Source organism: Gymnogyps californianus, chromosome 17 (genome assembly GCF_018139145.2).
Source record: "Gymnogyps californianus isolate 813 chromosome 17, ASM1813914v2, whole genome shotgun sequence".
Classification (NCBI taxonomy): domain Eukaryota; kingdom Metazoa; phylum Chordata; class Aves; order Accipitriformes; family Cathartidae; genus Gymnogyps; species Gymnogyps californianus.
The window spans coordinates 14,556,950-14,575,589 of NC_059487.1; the positions used below are offsets into that span (position 1 = coordinate 14,556,950).

At 42.5% G+C, this 18,640-nt stretch overlaps 2 protein-coding genes across 4 annotated transcripts in view; one reads left to right on the forward strand and one right to left on the reverse strand.

The window, feature by feature from the left end:
- DIDO1 (death inducer-obliterator 1) overlaps window positions 1–6,898 on the reverse strand; it is a 58,711-nt gene extending 51,813 nt beyond the window's left edge. The window contains exons 1-3 of one of the 2 annotated variants that reach the window (XM_050907481.1): window positions 6,861–6,898; window positions 5,708–5,757; window positions 5,564–5,605 (exon numbers count right to left, since the gene is read on the reverse strand). The gene's annotated coding sequence lies outside the window, so the exon portion shown is untranslated. Of the gene's footprint in view, window positions 1–4,055; window positions 4,113–5,563; window positions 5,606–5,707; window positions 5,758–6,860 lie in introns of those variants that run through there. The other variant, XM_050907482.1, reaches the window with a different exon arrangement.
- A 3,778-nt stretch (window positions 6,899–10,676) lies between these two features.
- On the forward strand, window positions 10,677–18,350 carry GID8 (GID complex subunit 8 homolog). Of its 2 annotated transcripts, none has more exons than XM_050907434.1 (5): window positions 10,677–10,718; window positions 11,970–12,099; window positions 13,275–13,471; window positions 13,987–14,184; window positions 14,514–18,350. In XM_050907434.1, the coding sequence occupies exons 2-5, from the start codon at window positions 11,982–11,984 to the stop codon at window positions 14,685–14,687; spliced, it is 687 nt and encodes a 228-aa protein (XP_050763391.1). In that variant the 5' UTR covers window positions 10,677–10,718; window positions 11,970–11,981; the 3' UTR covers window positions 14,688–18,350. The 2 variants fall into 2 exon arrangements, with proteins under 2 accessions (XP_050763391.1, XP_050763392.1); XM_050907435.1 differs by lacking the exon at window positions 10,677–10,718 and adding an exon at window positions 11,662–11,696.
- The last annotated feature ends 290 nt before the right edge of the window (window positions 18,351–18,640 follow it).

An 18,640-nucleotide genomic window follows, 5' to 3' on the forward strand; every position in this document is an offset into this window, starting at 1 on the left:
TACAAGAAACCTTCTAAAGGCCCCAGTACAAGCCAATTTTACACGCCATGGTCCTAAGTTTAGACAACAGAAATACCAATTACAAACTTTGATAGTTATTGGGTATTACTCAATATACAGCATCTTTACCATTCCTCTTCCATCACCTTGAATGAAAATATTTTACAAATACATACTACTTATTTGCCTAATGTTCAATTTCTGCTACTGAACTTGACCTCTTCAGCAGCACTGAAAATACATTTTCAGCCACTGCACAGGAAACAACGCACTTTGGAAAGGTGATTCACACAATCTGGCATTCCTCTGCTGAAGTACAAAGAAATTAGTTCTTTATCATGGCTGTCAACTGAACAGCAACAGTTATTCGGCTGTCAACTGAACAGCAACAGTTATTCGGCTGTCAACTGAACAGCAACAGTTATTCGGCTGTCAACTGAACAGCAACAGTTATTCGGGCTAAGTCTGAGAACCTTACAGTTTAACTCTTCAACATCCCACAGCTTGTTTATTTTTAAACATACAAGATTACAATTCTACAACTGTCAAATTTCAGCTGGAATACTTACACTGTACTTAAAAATCCCTCTTCTCAAACAGTTTTACACAAACTAGTAAAGCTGTACAGGCTTTTGTCAAGTTGGCATTATAACAGTATGTAAACTAGTTACACATCCTAAACTATTATATGTAAAAACTGTTAGTTTTACATTATAATTAAACTATCTGTATCCTCTGGCATGTCTAGTTATTGTTGTCAGTCGAACTGTGCATACAGAAATGGACTCAAAACAACTGCAGGATTATAATTTCTGACCCTATCAGCACAGCTGTTGGGGAAAAAAAAATCCTGTGTTTTTACATTTTTTCCCCCTTATTTCAGTTGTAAAAAGTGAGGTAAAATATAACATCTGAAACCAGCTATCATTTTCATTCTTATTCCATCAAAAAGGCTTCATTAAATGAAGTAAAACAAATGAATTTCTCCTTCAGAATTTAGTGAAACACAGTAATTACAGCATACTGATTATGTTATTAAAAATGCAGTAAACACAGTTCAGTTCCCAATTTTGATTAGGGTTTACTGTGAGAACACACATAATGCACATTTAATCTTTGTGTCTTAGCTCCCTAACTGGAAATGTAAGATTTTTCTTAACCTCAAAGTCTATCAATGCTCTTGAGACTACCACCATTAATAACCGTGAAGTATTCACTTATTTCAGAAGCTGTATTAGATAAAAACTTCATAGTAGTACAACCCTCAAAGTGTTAACTGACAGTTGACTGAAGATTCTCCTAGTGAGGAGGCTTGACAGCACACAAAAAAGCAACCAGTTCTTGCGTAAACTAGATAAACCTTACTTATATTAAAATCCTCTCCTTAAATCTCCTACCACTGTCCTACTAGTTGTAGCACTACAAGAGACACTAGGCAGAAAAAGTGCACCAGAGAATAAACCTAGTGCAGATAGATTCTACCACTTGTCAACTAAAAACCATCTTATCTTACTCTCGCTGAGGACAGTCCCTTCCTTCCATTTTTATCAGTTAAATTTTATAAACTCTCAGCCTAACCCCTATAGTTCTTGCCCTTCCTCTCCCCACTTAATATTTCTAGCTGAAGATTCAGGCTGTACAGAGTTAAAATCCCACAGTTCTAAGTTACAACTATAAAGACTATTACTACCTTAAACTGGAAACAAATAACATAATCTACTGACAGAAAATCTTAGTAGTGAAGCAGGATTAAGTAGAATAAACACTGCCTTTTGATGAGTCCACTAGACACTGAAAAATATTTATTCAATTTTATTTACTATTCTGGACTCATACAATTCTATTAGATTGCTTTGGGGAGTTTCAAGGGTTTGGTTTTTTTCTAACTCAAAAGACATCTCTTAGTTATATGAAAAGCACCCTCTGAAGCACGGTGTGAATTATATGTATTGTTTTATAATCTACAACTATTTTGTAGTGTACATAATTCGCAGCAGAGCAAAAACTTCATTTCCATACTAATAGAAATCAACTAAAATATCCCTTTAAAAAAAACAAACACAGAAACTTTGTAAAAAACCCCACTATTTAAATGCTAGTCTTGAAATCAACAATTATTTGATTTGCACATCACTGGAGCCATGTGGTCTCAAAGCAGGCTGAAGGCTAACATGAGCCTTTATTCTTCCACCAAAGTGCATTAAAAAACCTTTATGTGCAATACGTTTCTGGAACCATCAAGGGAAAAAAATTTAAGGCCTCACTGAACAGCTATTTTGAGCGTACTTCTATATTTATTCCTAAAGAAAGTTCCTAATGTCAAATAATGATAACAAGCAGCTGGCATACATAAAAGTGGAGCACAACCCAAAATATCTATTACAATTAACACAGTATATGCTACACTTGTACAGTAACTACACATTATCATTTTTCATTGACCAGCAATTAAATTGCTTAAACAGCTAGTAAATTTTGTTTGTAGAAGTAGTAACAAGACAGTTGAAGCTAAACCAATTCAAATTACCACTTACAAGAAAACTGTGTAAAACAGAAAGACAAAAAAGCAAACAATGAAAAAGTTCTCATAAAATAAAGCAAAATATAGTTGAATATCAGCTGCCAAAGAATTTACTTAAACAAGGCTGTGATGATTAAGTATTCAAAAGAGCTATGTCTGCAAAAGATCTCAAATAGATTATCCAGGGAAAAAAAAAATTAACCAGAGAAATTAGGAATGCTGCACATCCTTTTGAATTAAATAAAAGGAATCAGCATTTTTTGTCTCCCTGAAGTTCCTAGAAGGAAAACATGGAAGCCCATGCAAGAAAAACAGCATGTTACACTGTTTTGAATTACTGAACATACAAACAGCAGGGAGAGTGTAACAGACATACATTTTGTAACACGTTAAAAAGATTGTAATGTTCTTTCCAACTTAAAAATGACAAGCTAAAATGGTAAGATTTTATTAACCCGCTACTAAAATATAACTATCACTTGGAGGTATACACTGAAAACTACTTAACTGTATGAAACAAAATTTGGTCACCACCAAAGAATGGCTTTTGCAAGCCAAATAAGCAGCTCCAAACTACCATCACCTCCAAGAGACAGTATTTAAGTACATTAATGCAAGGGATGGGGAATAGCTATTGACAGGGAATTTACTGAATATTTAAAGCCAGCCAACAATTACTACTGTCTAAAAAGTCAACCCCTTCTCTTTTCCCCCACAAGAAAGTCGCCACAACATGATAAAGTTCAACTTTTCTTGTTTAACTCACCGATAAGGAGATCACCTCCATCGCCCAGAGAAAATAAGTGTCACTTCAAAGCAGGTAAGTTTTAGTCCCACCCCCCGAAGACCCCCAGCCCCGGAATGAGTTTTGGGTTGGGTTTCTGGAGTCCCCAGCGGCGCAGAGGACCGCCCCGACGAAGGGCGCTACCCCCGCACCCAGCCACCCATCGGGGCCGCGGCGGCGAACCCCTCGTCCGGTACTAGGGCAACGGTGAAACTGAACGAGAAAGGCGGTTAAAGTCGGTCGTGACGTCACGGAGAAGCTTGCCGGCGTCAGCTTGATTATGACGTCGATCGCCTCAGAGCACAACCGTCCTCTCCTTTCCCCCCAACATGGAGGAGCCCGCCTTCTAGCCCGCTCCGCCCGGGGAGGGCGTCCTCTCCGCTCCGGCCCAACCACGTTATGAGCTTACGGGGCGGCGGCTTTTAGCTTCCTCCGGGGCCCCCGCATTGAGTCGCCGACCTCCTCTGGAACCGGGCCAGGCCTCCGGCGTGCCCGCACCCTGCAGCCGCACCGACGGTCCCCTGAAAACAGGCCGCGCCGTTCCCCCCACCCCCCCCAACCCACCCTCCCCGGGTCCCTCCGGCCGCCCTGACCCGCACCGCCCGCCCGCCTCCATTTTCTAGTCGAGCCCAAAGGCGTCCAGGCCGGAGGAGGCGGCCGCTCCTTTTCCGCGACCCCTCCGCCGCAGCGGCGGCCCCGCTCCCTTTCTCCTCCCGTCCCGGTGCTTCTCCGGCTGCCTCCCTCACTCACCGCGGGGAGGGGATGGGGGGATCTCGCCGCCGCCGCCGAGGGTCTCAGCCGAGCCGAGCCGCCATTTCCTCCTCGCAACCGCTCCAGAGCGCTGGGCGGGGGCGCTCCGCCCCCGCTACCATAGAGACCGACATGGCGGCCAACGGCAGCCTAGAGCGCTTCGCTTTGCGCACGGCTCCCGGAGGACTTCGGCTGGCGTTGGCTCCGCCTCCCGGCCGGGCAGCGCGCGCTCCCTCACGGCAGGGCGCTGGGCGGGAAAGCCGCGGCGGCGGCGGTCTGTCGCCCCTGCCCGCAGCCGGGGCCGCTCTCCCCCGCCTCCCTCCAGCTCGAGGGGAGGCTCAGCCGTTCCCCACACAGCCGTAGCGGCGCGGCTGCCCGCGGAGTCCCCGTCCCGTCGGCTCTAGGTCGCCGCACGCCGCCGTCTCTGCGGCCGCTGAGGAAAACGGGAGGCGGGCCGCCCCGGTCACCTCAGGGCTTCCTCTGCAGAAGAGTTCTGTGGGATCAACAACGCCTGCTCCCGGTTTTCTTACCAAAAATACAGGGTGATCTTACCTCACAGGAACTGCAGTTTTATTCATTATTCGTGAGGTTGCAGGTGCCAAAGCAAAACTGCACAGTCGCAGTGCTAGATACTGTTTTGCTTACAGGGACTTCTCTCACAGGAGAGGTACGGCTTTGTCACAGGATTAACATGGCAGAGGAGCTTGTCTGCTGCTTGCAGACCCGACTGCTCACATCTGCTATGCTCCCCACCTGTGCTTATTCCATTGGGGTTTTGTTTTTCTATTCTACTCCATCTGTTTTAGAAAATGAAATAGCAATTGCTGCAGTAATGCTTTCCTCTGGGTCCAGGTTATGCAGTGCTGTGGAAGGGAAGCGTTCACTGGATCAGCTCATCCACCGCATGGAGGCTTCCCAGTAAACACCCTTTAAAAATGGTTAGGCTACTGAGAAAAACTCTCCAGGATTCAAGCTGCTACAAATAGTTACAGAGACTTAACTCCCATTTACATGCTTTGTTCCTACTGTCAGCATTCGTCGTATTAGCAACCAGAAAGCCCTGCATCTCAGAACCACTGAGGCGTCCCAAGGTTTACAGGAGGACCCATGAGGCCATGCAAACACTCCTGCCCTGGACATCGGAAGAGCCTTTTCGGCAGTTGGAGGTGTGAGGTTTGGCTCTTTGATTGACCCTGATCCTGCACATTTTTCCTCATGGGTTGAAAACATTGATTTAAGTTGAATTCCAGGCAGGTGCTGTGTTTACTAAGATGGATTAAGGAATGAAACCATGAGGAAACATAAAAACATACTTAGCATTAATTCTATAGAATTACAGGATTCTATCGAGTCATTTGATTACATCTTTTAGAAGTCTACATTCTATATATGAGACTTCTGGTGGTAAAAGCTCAGGATAACGTTGGAAAAGCTACTATTAGCTTTTTGCCTGATAGCATAGTCAGCCTCTTTCTCCACCTGTAAAACTGGGCAGTATTAATACTTACTTCACACAGGAACACCAAGAGGTAAAAAAACCCAACAGATTCCTGTGCAAAAGTACAAGACACCATGATTAAAGGCAAGCAGAATAATTTTTGTTCTGCAGCTACAGAGCTACAATAAATGAAAAGCACATGGAGGGGAAATACCTTATGATTTGGTAGCTCAAGCTGCACTGTGATTTATGCCCTGGGAAAAGCTAATAACATGTTGTTAATGGACAAATTTAGCATTTAGGGAGTGCTCAAACCCAGGAATTACACACCAAGGGAAAGGGAACATGCAAAACAAGGAATTGCACACCAACAGTGAAGAGGGGATGCCTGCAATAGGGGATCCAGCAGTGAAACAGGTATTAAATTCCTCTTACACGCATTTGGTAAGAGGCTTACACCATCTTAACGTAATACTGATTCACTTTGCACACCCAGTGAATACCATCTAAAGCACGTTACACTGTCAACCCACAGAAACCCCTACATTTTTGTGTTAAAGCCCAAGTCAGAGTATCTACCTTTGCTGACTAAACACCTGTGTCACCTTCACTTAAATGGTACTGTCAGCAACTCCATTCTTTCCCTGCCTCGTTCCCTTCCTAATTCTTTTCCTGTTAGAGCATAATTTCCCTTAATTTGGGAAATTTTCTCCTGGGTCAGTGGTCTGAATCTGCACCGTCCTGGCAGCACGCAGAAGGAGCTTTTTTGGTGATCTATATAATGTGAGTTTTGTTTTGGTTTAGGCCTCCTCTCATATAATGTGATGATAGTTTTCACCTGGTTTGAACTGGAAACACTGCTGGGAAATCCTAGCAGAGATTAATGACTATCAATCAGCTTCTAAAACAGTCTAATAAGCACCTTATCTATCTCTGCTTCTTAAACACCAGAGAAGCTTATGCTGAGATATCTACAAATCCCTCAGCACTAACTCTCCTTAAAACTTTTTCCCACTGCTTTCCAAAACCTTTTCCGCTATTAGGCAGTCAGTACACTGAGACTTTCCTCTGCAGCTGAGATCTTTATCTGTTTATCTCTTGGGTTTCCCTAATTAGTCTTTTTTAAACTTTGGGTATCTACAAATTGGCCTTACTTATATTTGCAGTATCTCACACAAGGGTCTTTAGGTGTGACCTATAAAACTACTGTTTGTGATAGGCACTAAGGCATCATCTTCGTGTTGCACAGAGATGGTCTCCCCAGATCTGGGATGTGACTTCTGCTCCCTCATCCACCTTTCCCCTTCACCAAGATAGCAACCTTTTCCAGTGTTTGAAGATGCAAAGCCCTTAAATATAATACTTACTTTACGTTCACCCTTCCTCTCAGTTCTTCCTCACTGAATGAGCTAATTTCAGCAGCCAGGTAAAAACTAGAGACAGAGTTAGCCCATGAAAAGAGTAGGGATGAAAGCAAATGAGCAAGTTCTCTTCCCTCCTCCATGTCTGGCGGGTTTTGTTTGGTTTTTTGTTAACAGATAATTCATCATTTTAAGTCAGAAGAGACTAATTTATGTTGGCTGTGCTCCAGCTTTACCTTTTTTTCTGGAAAAAGGCCTCTGTCCTCAGAGTTCAGCACATCACTCAAAATAGGTACATCAGGTGTCAAGGTAGTGTATCTTCTGGGTCCTTGATTCTCCAAGGCTCCTGATACTTCATTTTTCATAAAGACTAGATGAACACATAGAAATACTTTACTGAGGGTTAATCATATTCACATAAACAACGCAATCCCCTTCCCTACCAGCTGACAGAAACTTGCAGATTTTTTTTTTCCCCCCTTCAATTCTAGGTAAACTCCCCCCCCCCCCAATATATGCCTTTTTTGCAGGGATTTTTGTGACTTCTCCAGGAATTAGTGATTTTGGTTTGGGATTCACTCCACTCAACTCCAAGTATCAGTCATCAAAATACCTCTTTGAGATTAGGATTTATCAAATCCTAATTCATGTAAAAATTCTATAAACTGCACTGAATTACAGTTATTATGTTTCTTTTCATCTCAATTTTGTAGTCTTGCCCCAAAATCCAAATTTCTATGTTATTACTGCCCTCATTACTAAAAGAAACTAGTAGGACTGTGGCATATTGAAGCACGGGATAGTTTCCCGAGAGCAAAGTAGTTTGTTCCCATGCATTTTAATCCAACTTTGGAGTCACAGAAGTATCCTGCAAGGTTTTCGCTGAGTAATAAAGGAAAGGTTTGGTTCCAACTTTGGGGAGAATGTGAGGGTTTTTAACAGAAGTTAGGCTTTAGCGCTAGGAAAAGAGGGAATGATGTAGGAAGCTTTTGCCCTGAATTGCTGCACAGCTTTGTATCTTCCTACTCCCTTCTCAATTTTGTGAGGTTTAACAAAGAAAAGCCATCCAAGTTTATTATTTCCAAATCCTTGGGTATTCCAGGCTATGAAGCATAGGGAACATAAGTGTTCCTCTTCACTAAAGACAGCCGCAGGTATTATACCTGGGATGACTAAACATTTATTCAGTGAGATGTAAGTTAAAAAGAGGGGAATACAGAAGGTCACTAGGCAGCTTTCTGTCAGAAAGAGTTAGTATAAAATAAGTGTCATTTATTACTCAAGATACTGCTCAATCCCCCAAGCATGCAGAGTTTTCATTGCACACAGAACATTAGTAGGGAAAAAAAGGCCTGAATCAAGATAAAGGAACAACAGTTTTATAATTTTTTTATATATACTTAGGATTTTATCACATTGGGCTAATGCTGCCATCAAAAAAGGTGTCGCTGCAAGTAGTACTATTTAGTATTATTTCAGCAAATAAAAACAATTCATGCATTGGAAACTCACTTTGTTTTCAGAGTCAGTAAGAAAATGCTTCAATAGTAACATTCAAAGTGTGTTTCTTGCAACTAAAGTGGTTATAACGCCTCTTCTCTCAAATGAAAGCTCAGTTTCTAAGAAGGTTTGACATTACCAGAAACATCAAAAAGCTAGGGAAAGCACACAAAAGGGAAAAAAAGAAGAATGCAGCTGGCCATGATATTCTGCACAGAAACATGACAAACTTCTTTTTGTTAACATTATGGTTAGAAAAAATGCCAACTCCTAAAAATATTTTAAACAAATCCCCGACCAAACTATTTTTCATGACCAGCAAAACCACAACTCAGGAGCTGCTTTTAGCCCATTGTTACTTTTCTTTAGCTCAGGGACAATAAAGGGGTAAAGGGAAACTTCGTTTGCAGTTGGTTGAACATCCCAACCTCTGAAAAAACAGCTGTCAGCACCACGCAATCAGCATGCTGCCAAACACCAGCTCACACATTTTTAGCTTACTTATTCAGTATATTATTCTACTTATTAGAAAGCAATTACACCTATTCTTTACCTGTAAACAGCAACTGTGGTATGAGTTACCTCCTCTCTGCTTAGGGTATGTTTCCCTCTATAGAACAGCTGGGAAACCCTCCTAGAGAGGGGCATCTTCCTCCTCTCTCCCTCTTTATGGAAGTCTCCTGAGAAACTCCACCTTTTAGGGAGGAGCTGACAAGAACCAGGCAGGACATGCAAGCCAAAGAGAGATCTACAAGCCTGCGGGTTCAAAAAGAGAGTCTGAACGTTGATGTTTCCCGGTGAGTCAAATTCATTGAGATTAGTTTTTAGATGAAAGCCTGAGGAAAAGCCCTCTCCAATCAACAGGAATACTTGCCACGCTGTAGCTTTCTTTGTCACATGGCTAACAACTAATGGCATGTACTACTAAATATTTGAAGTTCTTTGTCCAAAATTCTGCATTGTTTATATACTTGGAGCTTTGTTTGGGGAAATAAGTTAAAATAATAAATTATTGATTACATTGTAGACTTTCTCGGTTTCAACGTAGGGACAACTGTAATGAAAGAGAGTTTTGGAGGCTGTGCTTTATGGCAGAGTTACAAAAACAAGAGTGAAAAATGAGTAACTGTATCCATATGCCCAGTCTGTGTAAGTGAAATCACATTCTTCTGAAGAGTATCATTTGCAGCATTTCACGTATAGAAGTTGTATATCTTAAGCCTGCTCTCTATTGAAATATACCAATCGAGGTGTGTTCTTGGCTTTTCTGCGGAGTGCTTTGACTCACAAACCCCACTGGATCTCGCCGCAGTGAGTTTATTAACTCTCCTCAGCAGCCAACACAAATTTTGACAGAGATCATAAATCAGAGCCCTCAGCCACGACAGTTCACAGTCCAGCGTATCAACAGCAGCGGGAACTGGCGGAACTGCACCTCGATATACCTGGCTGGGACCTATAGCAGACCCACCTCCCTTTCCATTATCCTGGCAGACCGGCAGGGCCGACTCTGCCGGCAGCAGTCTGAGCTCCAATGGCCAACCCTTGCCAAGCAAGGCTCTGGAACAACGCTGCTATGGTGGACCCCGCTATGTCCGTGCAGGAGCAGTGACACCCTCACACGGCGCTGCCCGCGCACACCCCATGGGAGCAGGGACCGGACCAGCCCATCGATCAACTTCTGCTTCAGTTGTTACTGCCAGGGTTGGTGTCCCTCTCCCAAGGAGGTCCATGCTGTCACCTGAGACGTTATCAAAGCGTCAGGGAGGGATATGACCCAGAGAGCGGCCGCGGTAGCTCCTGGCAGAGGTGGTCGCGACCGCTGGAGGAAGGCAGCATGGCGGAGCCAGCACAGGCCCTGCCCCGACGCCTGCCTTGCGGCCGGGAGCCGAAGAGGGGCTGAGGGGAGGCAGGGAAGGAACGAGACCTGGCCCTCTACCCTGCTCGGCGCAGCGGCCCCGCTGACTCCAGTGACCCCCATCCCACGGGCTGGCACTGGCGCCCCGGCTGCCTCAGCCGGCAGGGCGGCCATCTTGCGGCCATCTTGCAGGCAGGCTCGCCCCGCACCTCGGCCGCCGCCGCTCTATGGTAGCCCTGGCGGGATCGCGCCCAATCTCTATGGTACTGCGGCGCCACCACCCCCCGCCGTCTCTGTGGTACCAGCTCCCCACTGGAGGTGTGTACCTACATGGACAGACGTACACTCTGTCCCGCGGGCCGACTCTATGGTTGCACTTTCTCGCCTCTCTCCGGGCGCTGATTGGCCGAGAGGACGGTTCTCGCGAGATCCGCGCGCCAGCGGCCTGGCGGAGGCGGCGGAGGGGCCCGCGTTCGTGCGTCGGAGCCGGCACCGCGGCGCGCTCGGTAAGATGGTGCCGGCGGATCCGCTCCTTCCCTCGGGGGACGGGGGACTGGCGGGGCCCTTCCTCTGGCCCGGCGGGTCGGCCTGCTGTCGACCGCTGCGGGCGGTGGGAAGGCGCCGGGCCTGTGGCGAGCGGGGCCGAGCGCTTCGGTGGCCCGGGCCCCGGGGAGGGCCAGGTCGGGGCAGCGCCTCGGCGGGCCGGGGGCGGGCGGGGGTTGCGGGGCGTCGGGGGAGGGTCGGGGTGCCCCAGCGGGCGGGGGCGGCGCGGGGCTCGGGCCGCCGCAGCAGCCCGTTGCGGTGGGAGCCCCGTTCCCCTGCCGCGTGGTTGGGAGCGGCGTGAACGCGGGGCCGGGGACCGATCGGCCCCTCGGCCGGCCCCGGGCGTATCCTGCCTCCCGCTGTCCGACTTTCCTGGGTGCGGTGTGGCTTTGGCGGTAGTTTAGAGAAAGAAAAACCTGTTGGAAGTGGGCTGGTGATGAGATAGGCGCGCTGCCACTCGTGTTTGTCTGAGAGGGGTGGCGGTGCCTGTTGCTGTTGTTGTTGCCGCCTCTCCTCCCCCTTCGCTGCCCCTGTCATCGTGACTTGAAGGTAAAAATGATTAAATGCCGGCTTTAGCAAAGCGCTTTGCTTAGGAATCTGAAAAAAAAAAAATATTGTCGAGAAAAATACTAGGAGATAACATTTTAGTAGCATTGACAGGAGTACTTTTGGGGACAGCGAAGCTAAGCTAGTGTAAGTCTTTTAGTTGTATGTTGGGTAATGTATCATGTACATTTTTGTAGCTATACAATATATGGAGGTATCCTATCTAAGTTTTGGTGAAAACTTTAAAGCAAATATTGTTTACATAGGCTTTGCTTTAAATGTTTGTTACAGTTTTTCTGGCTAGCTGTCAAACTCTTTGATTCACTTGTTTCACACTGTGGTGCTCTGTGTGCTGTGTAAATTCTAAACAAGATTTATTTGGAGTGGATTTAAAAGTAAGTATAAGAACGTGGTATTTGATTTTTTTTTTTTTTTATTCTGACGATTGATGAAAGCAGCTTTAGAGACTGGCTAGTAGATGTGAAAGAGAGCAGGAACAAGGAGGAGAAAAATGTAAAGTTGTGGTTTGAGATAAAAGGGTCTCTTGGATTATTAATTTAAAAGATCTCATAAGAAAGATACAAAGATGGTAGTAACACAGTGCTTACACACATTAAACTTACTTCTTCTTGAATCATGTTACATGAGATGCTTTTCTTTTCTTGTAGTAAGAGTCCAGGATGAGTTATGCAGAAAAACCTGATGAAATCACGAAAGATGAATGGATGGAAAAACTTAATAACTTGCATATCCAGAGAGCAGACATGAACCGCCTTATCATGAACTACCTTGTTACAGGTGAAAATGAGTAGTAATGCTAGGAGGCTCTTAAATGCATGTCACTTATTTTATCAAGACAGACAGTTTTGGCTAGAATATGCTGCTAGATGGAGTGAAGTGAAGGGCTTTGAGGACTTCGTGGTTGCTGTTGGCTTCTCTTAGCAATGTACAACTGCTTTTGTGTTCTCTTAAGTGGAAACTCACTAAGATGCAGAGACCGAGCAGTTATCATGCAATAGACGTGACATTTATTAACCTTAACTCTTCTGCTAAAAGGTACAGAAAAGAAGGTGTTTTCTGGAATGCTGTAAACAAACATGACCCACTTCTGTATGATGTCCTTTTTTGTGCCATTAAAACAGAGTTCAAGATATGTTGCAGTTGTTAAGTAGCACTCTGAAAGCTGCACAGAACAACTATCAGAAGCAAGTTTTAACTGGCTAGAAAGATGAACTCTAAAAGGACACTGTTGTCAAAATAGTTTGAGACCAAAAATATTAACCCCTTCAGCATATAGCCTAACTTCATACTTAGAACAATCAAAAACCCTCGGAAATTGTCCCTAGTAATTATGATGCATACCATCACAGTAAGCTATACTAGGGCGGAGGCATTTGTATCCGATCTACACCCCTGTTTACATTGGAGTGTAGGTAAAGCCTCTGGGATGAAGGAAGAGCATCTTTGTGGGTGGCGTAAATAATTTTTGTGTATATGAAGGCATGACTTAGGATTTAAAATAGCTGTTATAACTTAAAAAAAATACGGTGTTAGTATGAGAAAGCAAAATTCATTTTCTGTTTCTTCTCAGTAAACCTGCTAGGTCTGTGTAAACAGATTTGGGGGCTGGAGGGAGAAGCAAAACCACCCAAATTTTGAAAATCCTATTTTGGAATAAGTACATTGCTCTATTTAAGTATAAAACAAGCTTTCAAGTTAAGAGATATCAGACTACAAGTTGCATGCATCCTTAGAGAATGAGGGCATGTGAGTTAAGAATGAATTAAGCATGTACTGTAAGATGCCTGTTGGATAAATGCCTATTTAAATAGAGAAGAATTTTTCAGAAGTTCAGACTTAATCTTTAAACCCCCAAAATGCGCAAGCAGTACTCAAATCTTTTCATTTAAACTGATGAGTTTTTTAAAGTGTTTCATAAAATATATTTTATAGGTAAAATGTTTCTATTTCAGAGGGCTTTAAAGAAGCAGCAGAGAAATTTCGAATGGAGTCTGGAATTGAACCCAGTGTTGATTTAGAGACTCTCGATGAAAGAATAAAAATTCGAGAAATGATATTGAAAGGACAGATTCAAGAAGCCATTGCGTTAATAAACAGCCTCCATCCAGAATTGCTAGATACAAACAGATATCTTTACTTTCATTTGCAGGTAAGGACAGGTGGCAAACTTTATCTTTGTTTTAGAGGTTGCTGAGAGACTGGAAAAAGTAGTGCAGATTTTACAAGTGTGTTGGGAGGTTTGTGACTGAAGATGGATGCAATTTCAAGTGTTTGCTCTTGGCATCGTTTTGTAGCAACGGGAAACTTTGTGGCATGCTGCAGGAACCATCATATACACTTAGTAACATGAAAACTTGTAATGGCAGCAGTGGTGTGTGACTTGCCAACTTCCAGTTACTGTTAGTCTGAATTCCTAGTACTTCCTTTAGTAACGCATCTTTTCAAAACATGTTACTCAAAAGCGTCAGGTTACCTTTTTCAGTAGATGTTGTAGACAAGTCTGCTGCTCCTTGTCTCACACATTGAGAATAATTGACCTCAAACTGTCAAATTATGGATTAGCGTTTGTCTCAAATTACACACTAATGTCTGAAGATTACAGTCTTGAAATACTGAAGATTTGTTAATTTCTTTAGCTAATATTGCTGTGTCTTTCGTATGTAGCAGCAGCATTTGATCGAACTGATTCGGCAGCGTGAGACAGAAGCAGCTCTGGAATTTGCTCAGACCCAATTAGCGGAACAAGGCGAGGAGAGCAGGGAATGCCTGACAGAAATGGAGCGTACGCTGGCTTTGCTTGCCTTTGATAATCCCGAAGAATCACCATTTGGAGACTTGCTTAACATGATGCAGCGACAGAAGGTAGTCCTTTCTCAAAAGGAAATCGATGTCTTTTATTCGTATGTGGTGAAAATAATGTCGAAATATTTTTGAAATGTTTAGAAAAAATGTATATAGTGGTATGCAAAAGAACAGAAGTATTTCCTAAGCGAGATCAAAAAAACTGGTGTTAATGTCTTCAACTACTTGGCTCTCTTCCTTGTTTTCTCCAGGCTCATAGTCTATGGAGCTTTGTCCTGACCATGTTCTGAGGAATTAACACTCTAGGTGTGATCTTGTCAATGTCTGTGTGACATTAGCTGTGTTAATCATACGAAAATTATTACTGAACTCCAGTATTTCTTTTCCAGGTATGGAGTGAGGTTAATCAAGCTGTTCTAGACTATGAAAATCGTGAATCAACACCCAAGTTGGCAAAATTACTGAAACTACTACTGTGGGCTCAGAATGAGCTGGACCAGAAGAAAGTGAAATATCCCAAAATGACAGACCTCAGCAAGGGGACAATTGAAGAACCCAAGTAAAATGTGTGCAGATGGACATCAAACAATCTTAGTACTGCACAGTATACATTTATATCAGTCTGTGACTGAAATATTTTTACTACAGTACAGCACTCAATTCAGATTTTTCAATGAACATCTAATTTGAAGGGAGAAAAGTCCCTTTTAAATGCTGCAAAAACTGCATTGAAAGGCGCTGTATCTCTTTGAAAGTCTGACTTAGGCTATGCACTATAATACATTTTTAAAAAACAATTAAACAGGACAGGAAAAATAGCATTTTTAAAAGTACAGAACTCAAGCTTTCTAATTGGCTACTGATGCCTAGTTTAGTGGCCAGTGAGTTAATACGGAGTTATATTGGCAACTATTCAGTTAAGTTTAACTGTCTCCTGTTTGAAATGTGTATATAGAACAGTGAATATTTTCTACCTTTAAGTTATAGCCAGATATACATTCCCCTTAAAAGTAACTGGTCAAGTGTTCATCTATAAACTTTGCATTAAGGTCAACCTTTTGCTTAGGAAATAGTGTACAAACTTGTAAATCATAATTTAAGGACTTTTTTTTTTTTTTTCCCCCCTCCTTGTTTCTGACTTTTTGGTGCTTTATATGGTGAGAGCTATGTTCATAACGGATCAGTGACCCATCTTTTCAGGAGGGGTATTGGTGGAAATAAGATTTTTCTTGATTTTCACGAATGACCAAAATGGCCCCCAGAGGCATTTGAGGGTTTTTGTTAACAGGGGCCTTTCCCCCCTGGATTAAATTTGCAGCTGTAGACACTGCAGTGATTCCAGCAGGCTACTAAAGCTTTGAAGGCCACTGCATGTTCGTAAGCTGAAAGACATGCTGGTGTTAGGAAATGAAGTGGAGGGGAGAGATGCTCGTTGAAGCCTCTGATGCATCATCTTGTGCAGGATCTGCCTTTATGCTTGCTGAATAAGAATCATAGTTTTAGAGCTACTTGGGCTGGTTTTATGCCTTGAGCTGAGCAGAGCAGGGCTGTCTGAAAACAGAAATTTGCATTTTCTCAATTCTTCCATACCTTTCTGAAGAGATGCAGTTCATCTTCACCTGTATTTGTTTACTGACTGTCCTCACTCCAGTCAGGATTATAGTTTTAATGTTTTACATGTGAAGTCCAGACTTTCAAGTCGACAAATTGTAATCTTCTGGGTATGGGATGTTCTGGTCGACTCAGTTTTGCAGCACTGTACGCTGGTGTATATCCAGCGGTAGTAAGTACTAAACTTGCCAAATCGACCTCTAGGTTTTTAGGTCCGTATATCAAGTTACAGCTTTGCTGAACAAAGACCGAGCTGATGGGTGAAATAGCTTAACATCATGAAACACTGGCAGTTGTCACACCAGTCCCATACTGTACATAATCTAGTCTTGTATGGTAGATATTACCCTGTAGAATGAAACTTAGTTTTCACTTAATTTTACTGGAATACTTACGCATTAAACTGTATAAAGCTTTGCAGATACACCTGACTTACGGAAACTAACAAAACCTGTTACTGATTGCATTACTGTGAACACTGTTTACTTGTGTAGCTATTTTTTGTGGGGGGAAACCATTGTTTGTTAAGCAGCTATAGGGACGCGGAGCGCCAAGGTTAAGCTAGATGATGGATATAACAAAATTATTTGTTCCTGTTTATTACTGATCGTTCTGTTCTCCACTTTGAGGCATTAGTGGTATGGAGGTCTTACAGTTTATACATAACAAACAAGCTGTCAGTAGCCCCCCAACTACAACAGCGGTCTGGCTTTCCTTCACCCAGGCTGGTTATTCTAACACCAAACTTTTAACAGTTGTGGGGTTTGGGGTTGGGGTTTTTTTGGTGGGGGTTTTGGTTTTGGTTTTTTTTTGGCTTTTTCCAGTCGGTTGATGTCTAAAAACCATGTATAACTTTTAGTTTGTGAGAAACTGTATGGTTAATGTAACTTTGTTTAATAACAAACTGCAGAAACAAAACTGGAATAGCTCCAATTTCTTCATATATAACTGATCAGTTTTTCCTCTGTTCTGACGCTTGTGTTGTTAAATCTCATCTAAAGCTTCTCCCGGATGAAGTGGAAAGTGGTGCGTTTTTGTGGCATGACTAGCATTTTTCTCCATGAGAAATGCAGTATTACAGTCCTGGTTGAGAAGTTCACTGTACTTCTAGAACGCTGCATTGATTTCGTATAGTATTTGGGCAAAGATTGAGCATAGATTACTTGAATTTTCACTAGCTTGGGTTTTTTTCCATTAAAAAATAAACATGTTTTTTAAGGGGTTTAATATAAAATTAGTATAGAACTATTTCACTTTGTTTTTATGAACATGCCACATTGATAAGCAGCTTTAATCTGTAAAGTTTTTGGTAACTGCAAGAAAATATTCGAAAGCTATGCATTTTAGAGAAAGCATAAAGGTAGTGATATTGGTACTTCTAAGGATCTTTATATTAGTGTATATAAAATAGTTTGCATATACAAATATAATATATAATCTGTTTGAAATATTCTTGAATGGTAGGGGCTGTGAAACATATAATTTATGGAAATATTGTACACAGTAAACAGACGTCTCAGTACACGAATGAACTTTTGTCATATGCATGAGAAGTGTCTTATTTGGTGACTACTAATGAATGGGATTTTGTTAACCCATTTTTGTTAGATAACCACTTTAACAAATGTTATTAAATGCCACTTTGATCAGTTTGCTTTAGTGTAAAAATACATATTTTGTTCCACGTCATTTAGAACAATATGAAAAATAACTTTTGTAAGAAGATTTGTTCCAAACTCAACGGTGGCAAACAAATCTGGTAATTAAACGTGGTACACTACACTCATTCCTCCCCCAACCTTTCCTTTGTTGAAAGCAAGTAAGATTTTTTTCATTAATGCTGTGGACATGAAGAAGTTGGTTTGTAAATTATCCTGTCTTATATGCCTCCGCAGAAAGGCTGTATATCAAGCGTGTTTTGATTAGGCTACGAATCTCTCTCCTTTTCCAAAACCTATCACCTCCCTAATAACTGTGGTCTTCGCTGTTACCATGTTTCTTTTCTGCCTGTCAAACCTAAGCTAAACCGTAGTTGCTTCTGTTGTACAATGGAGTCATTTGTGAAGGGTGGGGGATAGCAGGTTTCCATGAAGACGAAGTACTGGTGGTACTTTCTGAGAAATACTTACTGAACTGTTTAATTTTATATAGCTGGAAAAACAGAGGCTGCTGCACAGAAACTAACAGCAGAATTTTAAGGAAAGCATTTCCTCTCAAGACTTTTGAAGAGGCAAATATATACAGCTTGAAACCAGGTGAAGTACCTCTCTCTGCTTAAGATGATTTCATTGAAACACTTTCAGCTCCTTCCACCCACATTAAAAGAAAAATTGAAATGAATGTGGAGAGCACTTATGTAGCACTTAAGATGTGTGAGATGATTACCTGGAAAGAATTCTGTCTCCTTTCCACTCCTTGTACATATAGGGGAAGCCGTTACATTATTCTAGGATGATTTTATTGTTTTTAATTTGTAAAATTTATGCTTTGTATGCTTGAGTATAAGCTTAAAAGCATTACTTAAAAAAATCCTTGACTAGTAGATGAGTGTTGCTCGACTTATTTCAAACCACTTTCTGTCCAAGTTCGTTACGAAGCTTATTAAATTGAGTTGGAGCGTGATCCCTGTGTGTCTTATCTTCACGGGTAACGGGGCCTCCTGCTGTCAACAGCAGCTGAAAGCATCCTTGAGATACTTACCTCCAAGAATATAAAAGGATATGGTGTCATGTTTTGCCCTAAATCTGCCTTTAGGCTGCAGCAAGTTGAGACGGGTTCGGACCTGCACTGTAGATCTCTCTTCCATCCAGAAGCAATGTCACTGGTCAGTATTTGTTTCTGCTGTAATGTTCTTAACAAAAAGGGACGAGTAGGGTTTATAGGTGTTGCGTGAGCAACGGTGTCC

Coding starts and splice junctions, on each gene's coding strand:
- GID8 (XM_050907434.1), top strand. CDS start 11,982: ATGAGTTATGCAGAAAAACCTGATGAAATCACGAAAGATGAATGGATG. Junction 12,100..13,274: donor CATGAACTACCTTGTTACAG/GTGAAAATGAGT, acceptor TTTCTATTTCAG/AGGGCTTTAAAGAAGCAGCA. Junction 14,185..14,513: donor ACATGATGCAGCGACAGAAG/GTAGTCCTTTCT, acceptor TTTCTTTTCCAG/GTATGGAGTGAGGTTAATCA.